Source organism: Carassius carassius, chromosome 44 (genome assembly GCF_963082965.1).
Source record: "Carassius carassius chromosome 44, fCarCar2.1, whole genome shotgun sequence".
In the NCBI taxonomy this organism is placed as follows: domain Eukaryota; kingdom Metazoa; phylum Chordata; class Actinopteri; order Cypriniformes; family Cyprinidae; genus Carassius; species Carassius carassius.
In genome coordinates, this window is record NC_081798.1 from 21035130 (window position 1) to 21052877 (window position 17748).

General features: G+C 39.5%; 2 protein-coding genes across 2 annotated transcripts in view; one reads left to right on the top strand and one right to left on the bottom strand.

The window, feature by feature from the left end:
- Positions 1-17748, top strand: part of cpne5b (copine Vb) — a 189596-nt gene that overhangs the window by 168625 nt on the left and 3223 nt on the right. Inside the window, exons 14-18 of the mRNA XM_059538162.1 lie at positions 1168-1214; positions 3599-3780; positions 4121-4248; positions 5583-5685; positions 17339-17396. Of these exons, the coding sequence (XP_059394145.1) occupies positions 1168-1214; positions 3599-3780; positions 4121-4248; positions 5583-5685; positions 17339-17396 (518 nt within the window). The remainder of the gene's footprint in view (positions 1-1167; positions 1215-3598; positions 3781-4120; positions 4249-5582; positions 5686-17338; positions 17397-17748) is intronic.
- LOC132126715 (small integral membrane protein 7) overlaps positions 1-17748 on the bottom strand; it is a 224619-nt gene that overhangs the window by 39990 nt on the left and 166881 nt on the right. The window lies entirely within an intron of this gene.

A 17748-nucleotide genomic window follows, 5' to 3' on the forward strand; every position in this document is an offset into this window, starting at 1 on the left:
TAAACCCTAATGCAAGGCATCCTTTTTACAGCCTATTAAGTTTCTGGGCCGTGGAAATCCTGTAGTGCCACAGGCTAAAACGGCTGGCAGAACAACAGCACTGCTGAAAGTAGCTCAGGATTTGCTCTAATTTGAAATGGCACATTCATGATCAGACAGTAGGAAACCAAAAAGAATATTGCTCAATTTCATTTTCCTCCTCATAAATGTATAATTAAACAGTAATTAAAAAGTAATTCTAATTTAGAATGCTTTTTTGATGCAGAGATGCATACGCTAGGACCCGAGAGTAAATGGCTTTTAACGAATTAATAAAGAGGATAATAACTCTCTGCGCTACACAGGGGCATGAGTCATGTATTAGCATGGGATTCTAAAGGTTAATGTAATTTTCTTTGGTTTTATCATTTTTTTCTATCTGGATTTATTTTTTTTCTTGTAACCCACTGAATCACTAATGGGCTACTGTGTTTGACTTTTTGGGGAGGGCAGTTGAATGCTGACTTTTGCTGTCTATGACATGTTTTTATCAAGAAGATTAAATTCTTATTATTTCTATCATTTGAATTGATTTGCTTTATGTGTATCTGTTTTATGTTAATGTTGTGGTATGTTCATTTAGAATATTGTACTTTTATAAAACAGATTTGGCAATAATAACTTCTGTCTTGTCAGTTGGACATGTATTTTTTTTAACTATATAGTACCTTTAAAGTCTAAAATATTAGCCTCGGCTAATTAGCATTGTTTAAAGTTAACCTCTTTTTATTCACTGCATCTTCTGCTAGAAAGCAAATCATCCTAGAAGGTGCACAATGTGATTTTGTGGCCGATGGGAAACCAGAGTAGTAGGAAACACTGTGTGAAGGGATGCGCTAAAGGCAGGGATGCAGATGGACCTGCTGAGGCTGCATTACCCTGCTGTTTGAGTGCAGTACAACTAGTAATGTGAGCTCAAAGTAATGCCTCTTCCTGTTTATCCCAATTAGACTATGCAGCTGGGGTTGATTACACACATTAGCCATCATGTAGCCATGTTCGTGTACATGCTTGTGTGAGCGTGTTAGCATGTGCCCACACAGACCTGTCTCTATGCAAGCTACCAAATCACTGCAGGGAGGATTTTTGCTTACTCTTTTGTTTTCTAATTTCTGCTTCGTTTCCCAGGACCCAGATCAATTTCACTGTGGCCATTGATTTCACCGCCTCTAACGGTAAGTAATTAAGTGGAGAGAATGGTGTGTGACCTCTTAAAAGCTTGGGGAATCCAAACCCAATCTCTGGCCTTTCTCTACTGCTTGTGTCACTCAATACACTCCTATTAGTCGTAGCTTGGGCGGCCCCCTGTGCTATGGGACTGAACGGGGAGCTGTGTAAAGGTTTAAGTCACGCTGAGAGGTGAACCAGTTGGATAAAACAGTCTAAAATGCCCCAGCTACACCAGCCAATAGTGAATGCTACTCCCCATCGTTTTCGACACCGCACTTGCTGCAAGTGTTCAAATAATTAACTTTTTTTCACTTTTTTTTAAACGGCTTCCAAGCATCTTTGAATTATTCAGCAAATTAACGAGATTTGTTCAGAACAGGGTAGCAAGAAGATGTAAATTGAAGGCATTGTGGAGTTTGCTGAGAGATTTATTGAAGGTACTGTAGCTGCCTGCAGTGCAAGAGAGTTAATTTAGTAACAATGCAGCCATAGCTCAAGAACTGTTTGGATCCCAACTGTTCTAACCCCAGAACAACATAAAAAAATAAAATAAAATAAAAAACCTTGGAGTGCTCATTTCTGTTTCTTAAATATATTTCTTGAATTGCTCTGGCAGACACAGTAACTCTGTTCAAATACCTAATGAAATGCATTGATAACACCATGTCATCTCCGGATGCGAGCACTGCCACACATCAGCTGTAAATCTAAACTGTTATATTCAGTGATACTCTCTACACTGGATGTAGCTCGGCAAAAAGGACCAGGGGAGTTGACCAGGGGAGGTGAAGGGGATGAAAAAACTGTACAGAGTTTCACAAAAAAACATAGCTTAACCAGACAGATGTATTTGAAATGTTTGCTGTGACACATACAGTGTAGAAGGCCTCAAGCTATTGTAGTGAGTCACGACACAAATGAGACAGTGTTCATGCTTGTGAAGACACAGGATAATGCAACATCTTAACCTCATAGAACCTCAATCATGACTGATTTGAAGGGCTTTACCTTCAAAACCAGAAATAGCATTCTGCAAATTAAACACAAATCAAAACTGATTACAGAGTTTGACGTTAGCATGTTGCTAAGCTAAGACCATACTATTATAATTAGCTTAAAAATACGCAAAACACACTAATATCGGATAAAATAATATATTTTTTATTTAAACTTAACTATCTTAGTCATGAAAGATGGCATAGGCAGATACATGCAGTCTGGTAGCAATCACATAATTTACTACATGGCACAAGCTGATTGATCTCATTCTCTCATTTGTAAGCTTGCTTTTTCAACATTTAAATAGTCTGGCTCAGTGTTTTTTGTAAGCTGCAGCATGCTCTCAAAGTTCCTCTTAAACCCTCCACCTCCTCCAGCTCCACATGTTTAAACCTGTTATAGGATTTATGTATGCCCATTCATGCAGCAGCTGCATATCCACTGTTGGGAACGTTACTTTAAAAAAGTAATTAGTTATAGTTACTCACTACTTGTTCCAAAAAGTAACTGAGTTAGTAACTAAATTACTCTATAATAAAAGTAACTCGTTACCAGGGAAAGTAACTATTTGCGTTACTATATAAAAAAATAAAAAAGTTGCTATATGTCAAAGAATTTATTTATTTTTTTTTAGCAGTTTTCACTAGTCAGTTGAAATAAGTAGAACAGACAGGTGTTCGTACATAACTTTCGAGATTTATTCCACGTCAACAGACAGCAAGTGTTTTATCCTGCACTCTTTGTAAGAAAAGTGTTTTTGGCCACTAGCTTTGTAGATGCGTGTGTCACACATTACATGTACACATTACATGCACGTTCTTGCCAATGAATTTGAAGTGGTGCTTATATCTCCACCTTGAAAATGCCAACGTTTCATCGGATTGCTGCTGACTCGCCATTTCTGCTGCTGCTGCGAATAGCTGTTGCGTGTGTGTGTAAAAACACTGGCTCTGATTGGCTACCATGAAACACATGACTCTGCCTTAGCCAATCATAATCGCTTATCTCGTTATTAACCCACCTGCTCACTCGCTGTGTGAGCCAGGGGTGTGTTCGGATTGCATATTAAATCAATGCATAGTAACGCACCGCATTTAACGTTCAGTAACGTTAACGGCGTTGTAGCAACGGGAAAAGTAATTAGTTAGATTACCCCGTTACTGAAAAAATAACGTCGTTACCTAACGCCGTTCTTTTAAACGCCGTTATTCCAAACACTGTGCATATCTCACAAGCTCACAGAAGTGTATCTGTTGGCAGTTGCAAATCTATACTTGCTCAGCAGCAAGTATCCCACTCATAGAAGATCTAGTACTTTACATTAACATTGTTTCTTAAAATGGTGTCTTAATATTTTTGTATAACTTTTTGTTTGCTGTTAATTTTTCAGGAAACCCATCCCAGTCCACTTCTCTCCATTACATGAACCCGTACCAGATGAACGCCTACGCTCTGGCACTGAAGGCTGTGGGGGAAATCATCCAGGACTATGACAGTGACAAGATGTTCCCTGCACTGGGATTTGGAGCCAAGCTGCCCCCCGATGGACGGGTGTCTCATGAGTTCCCCCTAGTGAGTAAACTGATGTTCATCTTCCTGTTGTCTTGAATTTCCTGAAAATCTCTGAGATTAGTCCAAAAGAGTTTGTTTGTGCCAAGAGTATGAGTTTCCTTCAGTTTTTCTCACTTTCCCAGTCGTAAACTTGAGAGTATGAGATGCTAGGCTTTGGTGCTCTTGAAGTGGTTTAATGATTCTCTGAGTTGAGACTGTATGGGAGACATCTATAATTGGCAACTTCTGCTGTCATATTGATTGATACAATCCATGTCTCTCTTCAGCCTTTTTTTTTCTGTTGAACTTTGGTCGGCTTAAATGAAGACTCGCATGTGAACCATTGATTTCTGTCTTTCAGAACGGCAATATAGAAAATCCCTACTGTAATGGTATTGAGGGGATATTAGAGGCATACCATCAGAGTCTAAAGACCGTCCAACTATACGGACCTACTAACTTTGCCCCTGTTGTAAATCACGTGGCCAGGTATGTTTTTAAATTACTACATTTTTAAATCCAAAATCTGTTTTATTTTCAACTTATGATAATACTTCACAATAAACACAGTCCACATTAACTACTTATTTATTTATTTATTGTAACTAAAAGTAAGATTGGTTTGATGGCAGGCTCGAAACATTAGAAAGTATTTTATTTTTATTATTTTCAAGATTTAAGATTTAGTAATGTTGTTACGTGCTGTCTTTTTATTTTATTTGTTTTAGCATTTTTTTTTTCTTTAAATATTTATATTCGATTTCAGTGAATATTTATATATGATTTCACATAATTGATTTATACTGGCTTTAGTTTTAGTTAACAATAACAGGAAGTAAATAGAGAGAAAATTGCGGACAATCTCCAATCCTGAATATGTGGTCAAAGTTTTGAGTAAAAGCATCTAAACACAGCATAAATTGATATTTATTTAACATCTAACCTCGCATTGCCCACTTTTACATCATTTCAAAATTTACTCCATTAAATTGACATTCAAATCTATATTTTTGTTTCCATGCAAAATGTCAGCCTGTTTGCGCTTTGCATGCAAATGATAGATTGCCCAGATTAAGTGGAATGCAATGCAAATGTTATTTTCTCCATGAATAGTGAAATTGATTTTTGTTTAGATTTTCAAATGCATAGCATATGAACAACAGACACACTGAGAATCAGAATAAGCATGGCATCTTAAACTGCTTGGTTAAGCACCTTGTCTATTGACTGTATCTTTGAAGACACTTGAGATGTGTCCTTGGCTTCAGTTAGTTTGACTCTCTGATGTTCCATCAAAGATCTCTGTCTATCATGTCTGACCACGAAGGCCAAACACTCGGCTTTTGAACCTATATACTGTTTGTGTTAGTCCAAAAACTGATACAAGAAAGATGCTGACATGGAGCAAGCTATCCCATTGTAAAGCTCACAGCATAGGTGTCATAAAAGACTGACTAAGTACTGACTGCAGCTATTTTTTAATCATCATTTGAAAGGATAGTGGGTGTGTTTCCAGAAAAAAGGAGACAAAGTTATTGTCTGAAGACATCTCCACCCACTCCCTTATGTCACGCCATCAAACAACCAAATAATTTTCCATCTGATTACACTGCATCAACTGTGGTAATTAAAAATGCCATCTTATGCAGATTTGAATTAGACTTTCTAAATTGAAGCATGATACACCTCCTCAGGCTCTGGCTCAGAGTTGGTGGCGGCATAGATTTATTTAAACAATAAAGCAGAATATGTAAAATACGTAATGTAAAGAAAAATCATCTGTCCTGAAGTATGCATTGTTTTTGATTTTCTTGTCTCTAAAGTTATGCAGCTGCAGTCCAGGACGGCTCACAGTATTTCGTGCTCCTCATCATCACAGATGGAGTAATATCAGATATGTCACAGACCAAAGAGGCCATTGTGAATGTGAGTATGACATCGTGAATGTGAGTATGTCTCAACAGAACAGGCTGGAGATGGCCCAGATTGCCACTCTGTTCCACTTTACTTCCTTTTCAGGCTGCATCCTAACTGAAATGAAACCTCATAAGTGAAAAGGCTGCAACTCCACACATACATTATTGAAAATAGATCTGTTCACAAAAAGTGCACAACAGATTGCTTTTGCATTGGCATGTAGCTAAGCTAAAGGCACAGATCTTCAAAAAGAATATTACACACCAAATACACACAAGTACTGGATGAATATTCAATTAGATAATCAATATTTCTCTCATCGTCCACCACTGTGGATTTATTTTTGAGCGAATCACAATGCATTCTGTGATTAATACACAGAATGCTTCCTTAAAATGTAGCCAAAATAAAGAATGCGGCAGTGCACCCATAATGCATTAAAATGTGGTCTACAAAGGCACCTATCTAGGTTTAATAACAGAGCTTTTATATTTTGTGTAAAATCCCTGGTCTTCATCTTCAACCTGTACTGAACTATAATACGCTTGAGTACTAAAGCATCTCTTGCGGCTGATATGGGTTTTTATAGATGATATACTGTATACTGTTATAATCTATACAGGCTAAAACATGCTAAATGGGTGACTCGTGTATTGAGGTCATAATTTACACTTAAAAGGTCAATCTCATCTCTGGCAGTGCATGTCATTCATCTAGCCTATGAACGGGCCCGATTTCCCAGCAGACTGGATTTAAAGGGAATTTGCGACTGTTACTCAGATTTTTAGAACAGCCACACCTTCCTTTTAAGATCTTGCCTGCTGCTCTTTCCCCAGCGGCCTGCATCTGTCAAGAAGCCTCACATTTCCACCTCATGTGACATTTAAGACCTGAACCTGCAAGGTAAAAATGGTGACCTATAGTATGGTGCAAACCTATGATTTTTTTTATTTGTGTGTTCAAAGGACTTTTACATTTTTTTAATTTAAATTTGGGTGTTTTTTTTTAAAACATTCAATTTTATTTTCATCAAACCGTAATGAATTTAAGATAATGAATCTTACACTGCCGTGCAGATCTGATTAATGATTTCGGGAGGTTTGAATCTGAAACAGGAGATATCAGCATATACACCGATTAATCTAATCAAGAAAGGGGCTGCATCTCTTAATCAAATGAAAAGGTCAGGTGGTCTTGGTAACTGATTAGTTATGTGTGCATCATTTCAGTAATTATTATATTGAGATATGGAAATTTTTAACTTTTTTATCATTTGGAATCTTTATCTCTTTGGAACCCAAACCTGTCATCATATATTAAGCTTATTCCAACATTCAAAACCTCTTCGATTGACTTTCTTTCTATAGGAGCCAGAGTTATCTTATGGTTTCAGCCAACTAAGCGTATTGTTTTGTCATTTTTGAAGACTTTTGTAAAAAAAAAAAAAAAACCTTCACCATGGTTGTGTACCACAAAAGAAAGACGTTATACACATTTGGATTGGCATGAAAACGAGTAAAGGGTGACATTTTTGGGTGAACTATCCCTATAAGCAGAATTTGAAAGAAATTGTCATTCACAATAAATCATGAGAGGTCTCTGCGAATGGTACATTTTGAAGTAATCTTTTTTTTTCCAGCTGCGCCATGTTGATGGAAATGTGTCAGAAATGAAAGCTGTATCTGAAGTGCTAATACAATCTGCGTTTTGCTCTCAAGCAATATGATGGTGAACAATGTTCATAAGTGCTAAATCAACTCTAAATCTCATCATAATGCTGCTTGGAAATTCAACGTAGGACGTCTGTTAACGTGTCAAGTTGGACCAGGTGTCCTGCTCTTGTGCTCGGTGGTCCTGAGTGGCAGGCATATGTTGGTTTAGTTTCATAACAGTGTGCAAAGAAAACCTTGGAGGAACACTGACCTACTTCTCTCCTCTGCTCTGATTCAGATTCAGACAGATGCATGTATCATTCATGAAAGCTGTTACTCTAAGCAGCTGTTTGCATCTCATCCTTCTTGTTCATTTAAAAACAGGTCATAGAGGAATGGACATTCGCCCACGCAAGGCCTTTTCGATCTAAGGGTGTTTCGACAACATCTCTTCACGTCCCACAACAGCTGACAGCATCCTGCTGCTAAGCTGTCTCATTACAGTTTCAGCAGAGATGCGAATGTAGACATCTGGTGTGGTATATGCGTACATAGCAATATATTTACAAAAAATGGTTTGAGGGGAAAAGTACATTGTCTTCCCTTTTTATTTGTCAGTTGCACATCAGATGTTGGCTTTATTTAGGGTTTGCAATATAGTTTCCTCTGCAGACGTCTATAATGTTTCACAAACCTTATATGCACGGAAACATTTCGCATTGAAAACAGTTTCCATGCAGAAATTGCTAGTAAATGTCACAATTAATTACAAAGAAACGAACACACTGAATTGAAAGACTGAAATAGTTTTTATCCATCCATCTATCTATCTATCTATCTATCTATCTATCTATCTATCTATCTATCTATCTATCTATCTATCTATCTATCTATCTATCTATCTATCTATCTATCTATCTATCTATCTATCTATTTGTGGAGCTTACTTTAGTGCAGTCTCTTAAAGAAATTGTTCACCACAAATCTTTAAAAGAAAGACATTATACACATTTGGATTGTCATGAGAATGAGTAAATGGGTGAACTATCCCTTTAAGCTGAGTTTGAAACAAATTGTCATTCACAATAATTTGTGAGATGTTTCTGTGAATGGTACATTTTGAAGAAATATATTTTTTTTCAGCTGTGCTGTGTTGAGGGAAATGTGTAAAGGGACAGTTCACCAAAAAATAGCATCACATAAGTTTGAAAATCAGTTTTGATTTTGAATTATTCCTTTAAGTGTTATAAAATCCAGTGGTTCTGTGTAGGGCTCTGGCAGACTGTAATGAGCCTTGCATATTCATTTTCTGTCATAGATAATTAGCATTGAAAGCTGGAATCCTCCCATCCGTCAGCTGAAGACATGCAGCCTTTTTTTATTTGACATGGTAATTACGAATAACAATAGGCACGGGTGAGGGCTAATCGGAGAATGATAATGAGAAACAACAACATTATGAGCACATTCATTTGTCAAGTTAGACGTGGGCAGGCCTGCGATGATAAGCCAGTCAGGATGCTCGAGCAATAGCAGAGGTCCATTAGGATGGCGGGATTAATCAATTAGACAGCTCTTTGTCAGATTGAACCGCCCGCTTGCTGTGTGACTGATGATAGGCTTAATAGAAGTTCCTGTCCTCAGTCACACCCTGACAGTATTTCATGCCATGTCTGACTTAATCCTGCTTTTTCTACCTTTCGTTAGAGCACGGGCATCATTAGTTTAGCCCCAAACTGTCTATCATGGCTCCAAGTAGAAATCTGTAGAGTGTATTTTCCTCACTTACAGTAAGTCATCATACAGAAGACATGGAAGCTCTGCTTGAAGGAATTTTATTTGGCCAGAACAACAGCTCATAGTGAACATCAAACTCCATAAGAGGAGAGGGGGCATCTCCAGATTCCCAGTCAGTGAGACCCTTCTCCTCGTTTTTTTCCCTTTTGCCATGCAATATTCAGCTCACCTTTAGCCGTGGTGCAGTGGGTGGAGCTTCTCTCAGCGCTCACACCGTCCATGGCTTTCTCCCTCATGGCAAATGGGAGCCAGTGCTCCGCGGCGTTCCTCAGCTCTGACGCTCTCTCTAGCAATGGCTCGTCGGTCGCGGTGGGCCCTGGCTCTCCATCAGCGGTGTGCTCGGGCATGTGCTCTGCGCATCAGGGAGATGGTGGGATGGTTTCTGGGTCAGGGGTGGCACTGGCGCTCCTGGGAACTGACTAGCTTGGAACTGACTAGCTCCTGGAAAAACTGGTGGGGTACGGAGATCCATTTCTCACCAGTGTCCACTCCACAAAGTAAGTAATGTTCAAACTGGCATCGTAGAACGCACAGAGCGTGTCGTCCGGGTAGTTGTTGAGGCTTGCCAGGACCCAGAACAGTCTGCGGTGTGTCCCGAGTGACTTGTCCCCCTGCTCCAGCAGGAGGAGGAGGTATTCCGGGCGAAGGAGGGGATCCATAACAACACAACAGAAGTAAAAGGACTGAGGGAAACCGGAAAACAAATGGAGGGTAGACACGCAATTTAAACTGCTTTAAATTAAAATTTTTAAACTGGTGGGGTCTTCTGTCACACTTGACTGCATGAGGAACAAGGAGACAAGGAGCACGATTAACAATCTTTTGATTTCTTGAAATACGAGGGAAATTCAGCATAGGAGCAAGGAATATGACATGTATGGATGGAGTCATGTTATACACAAGTGCATGGAATGAGACAATCATCATGGGACATGGAATACATCAAGGGAAAACAACAAAATGAGTCCAGGGGTGACAGTAAATAAACAACAAAAAGTAATAAAAATATAAATTTTCAAATTTTCATCAATTTCATTGCAGCAGAATTTAGCTCCAACCATGATCAACCTCACCTACCTGTGGTTTTCTAATGATCCTGAAGACACTGATTAGCTTGTTTGATTAGGGTTAGAGTTTAGGAAAGTGGATCTCGTGGGCCAGATTTGAGGATCATTGCTATATATACTGTAAATCTCTGTAGAAATCACAGTAAATCAGTTAATTTTATATTAGACAAATACATTTACTTAAGGCAGATAAGATTAAATACTAATATAACAAATGATTCAAATATGTTAATGCCCCCCCCCCCCACACACACACATCAAGTCAGTAAAATCACAAGATAACAAAGCATAACAAAACAAACAAACAAACAAAAAACTAATTTGTCCATAAAAAATAAATATTAAAAAAATGATTCAGAAATTATCCTTTTGTGTTCCAAATAGGGAAAAAAAAATAACAGCATGAGGTTTTAAAATTACAAGAGGGTTAATAAATATTGATAGAATTTGTCATTTTTGGTCAAAATGTTCCTTTAATGTCCAAAAGCCAATTATATTCTCCAAACCATGTCTTTCCTTTAGCAGCGTAAAGATAATTTCCTACAGCAGCTGGGTGCAGATGACATTAAATTAGAATTCTCCCCAGACCAAATAACAATGCTGTAAGCAAGTGAGCGTGCAGCTTTTGTTATAAAGAAACACGGTTCAGGTAATTTGTGGGTTCTCAGAATAAATTTTTTTCCACTCCCATTTTGTTTCTAATGTTCGCCTGCTTCTGCGTTCATATATGTTAGGGATATGTCAAGGAAACTATGGTGAACTAACAGACACCATTCTCATTTCTTCAAATCTGTCCTGTCAGTCATGACAGAAGAAGATGGTACAAATGGGGCAACCGACTTCAATTATTCATAGTGCCCTGCCTCTCTTTTATGACATGCAGGCATGACAGGACTTTCATAATCTCTGCACTGATAATTTAAGATTGTGGAAATGGGCAGCCCCTGTCAGTAACAGTCGATTTGTTGTTATGGTCTCGGAGAGAAAAATGAAGATTTGGCCTCTGAAGCTGTCATAAGAGCAGCAGGAAAGTTTGTATTATGGAACATCTCAAAAGGGCAAACTGCATTATTATTTTGTGCTGCTATCACAGGAAGTAGAGCTTGAAAATTATGCTTTTGTCGGGTTTTATTAATTTATACATACACATAACAATACCAATAAACAATAAAAAAAAAAATAAATAAATAAAAAAAAAGGGGCCCTTTTCATTTTTACTTTTTCAACTTTAGTTAGTCTGTAATGTTGCTGTTGGAGCATAAAATAGATCTCCAAAGTTACAAAGTTTAAAGTCTACTTCAAAAGGAGATATTTTGTTTAATAGAAAACTATAATGAATGATATATGAGTGCTGCGTATCACTACACACCGGCCCAGCTAACCAATCACAGCAGATTTCTTATTTCAGAAGGCAGGCCTTCATTTGATACAGGAACATTTTGAGCAGTTCATGCCAGACTGGGGAGAGAGGTGTTGTAATAATGTTTTTGGAACAACCTAGTATGAGAGCATGTTCTAGTACACCCCCAAAACAAAATCAAGTGTTTGTAAAAGAGCATAATAGGACCCCTTTAACTCAGAATGAGATGTCAAAAATTATTAAATTTCCAATGAGAGATATTCAAAACTAATGCAATACAGAAATTGCAATGTTAAGACATGACCATTGGACAATAAAATGCTCACTGGTACAGTGGGGTCCCATTAACTTTGCAATTTCTGTATTGCATTAGTTTTTAATATTTCTCATGGGCATTTAAGTTTTTTTGTTAAACCACTTTTTTGACTCATTTTATGAGTAAAAGAAAACATGCCTAATAATTTTGCACACCTAAATATAAGGAGTTTTTCACTTCGAGCATAATAATTAATCATGTGGTGAAGTAATAACTGATTATGTTTGAAATAAAGTAATCAGAAGAGTAATGTGACTACTTTTAAAAGTAGTAATTATTAATCAATAATTTAATTTCATTTTCAGAGTAACTTGCCTAACTCTGTTTATTTGCATTCAGGTGTATTCAATACTCAGTTCTACAGTAATAGTATTTGTACTCCACATTTAACAATTATTTTTCAAGATAGCTAGCACACTTCCGTACTACTTCTGTGATAGTTAACACACATTCTGCCAAGAGAATGCTATAACTATATAAGGCCATGCTTGCAAAGTTGCATTTAACTGGATACTGTAATTAACATAAGTTTGTTTATTGATGCTTTTCTGGCAGACATTTAATTTTTTCTGCATACAAGGTTGTAATGGGGTCAGATTTGATTTAGTAATTTTGTCTGGCTGTTGTGGTGTAAATAGCTGTGCTGTGTGGCCTCTGCTATTAAGACCAAATAGTCGCTCTGAAACTACTAGCCTTTAATTTAGCAAAACTGCGTTTGTGGTATTTGAGTGTGCTGTATATGAGAGGAGGAATGTTTGGTTGTAATTTTCACAGATATCTGGAGGGGGAGTTGGCGGGAGGGCTGTTAGAGAAGCGGGTGTTGTGGTGATCATACTGGCCCTGCCTCTCTCTCCCTCTGCTCACCCTCTAGAATACCCTCTAGAACCCTTGAGAGTGTTCTGTTCCATCACTATAAATAGCTAAACAACTCTGCTGGAAATATGAGGTATGTTTACTTATATCTATGTTGGCCCCAGCAGCTCCTGATTTATTAAAGGTAAATAATGAAGAAATTAAGGATAAACATAATATAGCAGAGACTTTTATTATTCATTTTACTAATATAAGTTCAATCACTTAATCTGGTTTCTCTGTAGATGCAGATGGTTAAGATTATATAGCCATCCCTTCAGTTTCTAAAATAAATGCTTTTAATATGATACCAAGTTCTTGGAAGTCAGCAATTATTCAGCTGTTACTGAAGGGTGGAGATTCCACTGTATTTGATAATTATCGGCCTATTTCAAGATTGTCTGTTCCCTTTCAGTTGGTCACTCTCGACGCCACGTCGGTGACTGACGAATATGGGATATCGTTTCGATAGACCAATCTACTTCGAGTGTAAACTAAACGAGTATTGGCATGCAACTATTGCATCCAGCTGCCGCTGATCACTGCGTGAGTATAAGAAGGCAGCAGGTGCAATGCATTCCAGTTTTTCTCTTCGGAGCCGAGCGTTAGTATCGCTCTGCTCAACTGTGTGTGCTGTGAACTACGAATTCAGCACGCTCTTGGAAGCTTCGTGTGTTGGCGAGATGGCGCTTGAGCGGCGGTCGTTCCTGTGTCGAGTGGGTTTTACAGCCGTACTTCATTGTACCCAAGAAAGGCGGTGGGTTACGACCTATCTTGGATCTGCGAGTTTTGAATCGGGCCCTCCATCGGCTACCATTCAAAATGTTGACAAAGAAATGCATTTTCAGGTGCGTCCGTCCCCAAGATTGGTTTGCAGCGATCGACCTGAAGGATGTGTACTTTCATGTGTCCATCCTTCCGCGCCACAGACCTTTTCTGTGGTTTGCGTTCGAAGGACTGGCATATCATTACAAGGTCCTGCCCTTCTGGCTGTCCCGGTCTCCCTGTGTCTTCACGAAAGTCATGGAGGCAGCTCCCATTCAGGGTGTTCGCATTCTCAACTACTTAGACGATTGGCTGATACTAGCACAGTCTTGGCCGAGTCCCGAGGTGGGCGTGAAAGTGCTGCACTCACCGGGTCCAAGTTACACCGGCCTGTCGCCAAACCCTCACTCCGTGGTCAGATCTTGCATTTCTCTGGGCAGGGGTGCCCCTAGAGCAGATCTCCAGGCATGCTGTGGTTTACACGGATGCCTCCACCACACAGCTGGCTGCGGGACCTACGCAAGTATGCATTTCCCCCATTGAGTCTTCTCGCAAAGACACTGTGCAAAGTCCAGGAGGACGAGGAGCAAGTCATGCTAGTAGCGCCATATTGGCCCACGAGGACCTGGTTCCCCGAACTAGTGCTCCTTGCAACAGCCCCTCCTTGGCCAATTCCTCTGACGAAGGATCTACTGACTCAGAGATGGGGCACCATTTGGCACCCGCGTCCAGACCTTTGGAAACACCATGTCTGGTCCCTGGACGGGACGCGGAGGTTCTAGGTGACCTACCCCAAGAGGTAGCGAACACCATCACTTCGGCAAGAGCACCGTCTACGAGACACGCTTACACCTTGAAGTGGAACCTGTTCGTCGAGTGGTGTTCTTCTCGCCGAGAAGACCCTCGAAGATGCCCAATTGCGGTCGTGCTGTCCTTTCTGGAGCAAGGGCTTGAGCGAAGGCTGTCTCCCTCCACCCTCAAAGTCCAGGTTGCTGCTATTGCTGCGTACCATGAACCCGCGAATGGGAAGTCTTTGGGTTAAGCATGACCTCATCGTCAGGTTCCTTAGAGGGGCCAGGAGGTTAAATCCATCCCGGCCCCCCTGTATACCCTCTTGGGACCTGTCTCTAGTGCTTAAATCACTACAGCAGGGCCCATTCGAGCCTTTGCATTCAGTTGAGCTTAATTTTCTTTCATTGAAAACTCTGCTCCTGCTTGCACTGGCCTCCATCAAGAGGGTAGGGGACCTGCATGCATTTTCGGTCGACGATTCGTGCCTAGAGTTCAGGCTGACTCCCAGGTAATCCTGAGGCCCCGGCCTGGCTACGTGCCCAAGGTTCCCACTACACCCTTCAAAGACCAAGTGGTGAACCTGCAAGCGCTGCCCCTGGAGGAGGCAGACCTAGCCCTGGCTTTGCTTTGTCCCGTCCGAGCATTAAGGTGCTATGTAGACCGGATACAAAGCTTCAGGACCTCAGACCAGCTCTTTGTCTGTTACGGAGGCCGGCAGAAGGGGAGTGCCGTCTCTAAGCAGAGGATGGCCCACTGGATTGTGGATGCCATAACCCTGGCTTATCAGGCTCAGGATGTGCCCTGTCCGTTCAGGTTGCGAGCTCACTCAACTAGAAGTGTTGCATCCTCCTGGGCGCTGACTCGTGGCGCCTCGCTGACAGATATTTGTAGAGCTGCTGGTTGGGCGACCCCTAACATGTTCGCTAGGTTCTATAGCCTTCGTGTAGAGCCGGTATCCTCCTGTGTTCTCACCTCAAATGGGTAGTGGCACTGAGAGGCCCCGGTTAGTGTCGGCTTGCTTTAACTACTCAAGAGTGTCCGTACTGTAGACCCTGTTGAGATCCTCCATCACCCTAAGCAGCTGGATGCAGCAGAACGTCCGGCGCCAGGCCTTCATGATGTATCCGTGAGAACCATGGAAGGGTGGGTTTCATATTGAGACCTAAGCGGTACTCGTATGTGTATAGTCCACGGTATAGCCTTAGAGCCTGTGTTTCCCCGGGAGACTTCTGCCTTCCCAAGAGGGTTTTTAATCAACTCAATTTCTCTGTATACTCCTAAATGGATGCTATATGTGTATTTGCCTCCGAGACCTCCTTCCGGAAGGATGGGGCTTCCGCAGCATCCCGGTTCCAAGCGGACCGGGTACGTTTTCCCAGTGTTATCCAATCTCACCCAGTGAGGTAGTGCTTTGACAACGGTGAGTGGAGCTACTTGTTCTGAGCCCTGGCCTACACCTAATAGGGGCACAGGCAGCTCGCACAGGGCACTGGAAGGGGCAGCACCCATGGCGCTTTGATAGGGATCCCATATTCGCCGTTCACCGACGTGGCGTCGAGAGTGACTCGACTCCTCAGCGAAAAACTGGAATGCATTGCACCTGCAGCCTTCTTATACTCACGCAGTGATCAGCAGCAGCTGGATGCAATAATGGCATGCCAATGTGCATTGGCTCGTTTAGTTTACACTTGAAGTAGATTGGTCTATCGAAGCGATATGCCATATTCGTCGGTCACCGACGTGGCGGCTCTGTTCCCTCCTTCAGGGAACGAGGGTTACCACACGTAACCGAGACGTTACAGCTAAAGTGTTTGAATCTATGGTAAATGAACAGTTAAAGTGCGATTTGTCAGTTAATAATATTTTATGTCAAACTCAAGGTTTTAGACAAGGACATAGTACTATAACTGCTACAATATCAGTCACTAATGATATAATAACTGCATTGGATGATAAAAAAAAATCATGTGCTGCACTTTTTATTGATTTATCGAAAGCATTTGATTCTGTGAATAATCATCTGTTGTTGCAAAGGCTTAAATATGTAGGTCTTAGTGATATACTGTACAGTAGTGTTGAAGTGGTTCTCAGATTATTTGACTGGAAGGATTCAATGTGTGTCCATAGATAATTATTTTTCTGCTCCTTTAATAGTGAAGACAGGTGTTCCTCAAGGATCAATTTTGGGGCCAATTTTATTCTCTATCTATATAAATGAACTTGGTAAAGGAGTTGAGCCAGCAAATGTACACTTTTATGCAGTTGATACTATCATCTACACTATGGCTCCATCTTTAAAAGTGGCAATGGACTCTCTACAGAATGCTTTTAATTCACTTATTAGTGTTAAATGCTAAAAAAAAAAAAAAAAAAAAAAATAAATACACAATTTTTACACGGTCCGGATTATCATTAAATGATTTTGTGACTCAAATTTTCAATGTTACACAGATTGAAAGGGTTGCGTCTTACAAATATCTTGGTAAAGTATCTAATAATTATAATATCAAATATATGGCTCAATGATAAACTGACTTATGGTTCTCATTTCGATAGTCTTTTAAAGAAATTGAGAACAACATTAGGTTTTTATTTTCGTTTAAAAAAATGTTTCTCCTTTGTTGCTCGAAAACATTGAGTAGAAAGTACTCTTCTATCAGTATTGGACTATGGTGATATAATTTACATGCATGCACCTCTGAATGTTTTGAAAAAGTTGGATGTAGTTTATCATGTTGCTTTACGATGTGTTACTGGTACAAGTGTCCACACACATCACTGTAATTTATTTGAAATTACAAAATGGACTACATTGTGCTTAAGGAGAAAAAATGCATGTAAATTTTTATTTGAAAACCTTTAGTGGGTAAATTGCCACAGTATACATCTAGTTTGTTGATATATTGCACAAATATTTATAATACAGATAATACAGATTTGTCTGTCTGTCTTACTAAATGAATAGTTGTATGAATGTAATGGGTTTTTACTTCGTAAATGTATAAATTCTGCCTGTTTTTCAAGTATATAACAAAGAACATAAATATTGTTTTGCTATCAGGCTGCCAAGCTTCCCATGTCCATCATTATTGTTGGAGTTGGACAAGCTGAATTTGATGGTAAGGGCTGTCATTTTGATATATTAAAGATGAATATGAATTATTTGTTTCATTTAATAAAATTACCATATTATAATGTATTTAATTATTGGAGAACTCTAACTTTTACTTTTTAGAATAAAATCAACATTTAATAAATAAATGTTTTTTTTTCTCTTTTTTGAATGCCAAGACGTTTATCAAATTAAAATCGGCAAATCAAATATTTAAGTTTACTTAGTTGGTGCTCTATAACTCTATTTTCAGCTAAAACTTTTTTATGCAGTTTGGCCATTCATTTACTTAATAACCTGAAAATGTAAACTTTTGAAAATGGGATTCAAACTGAACATTTCAAAGTGCACAATAACGT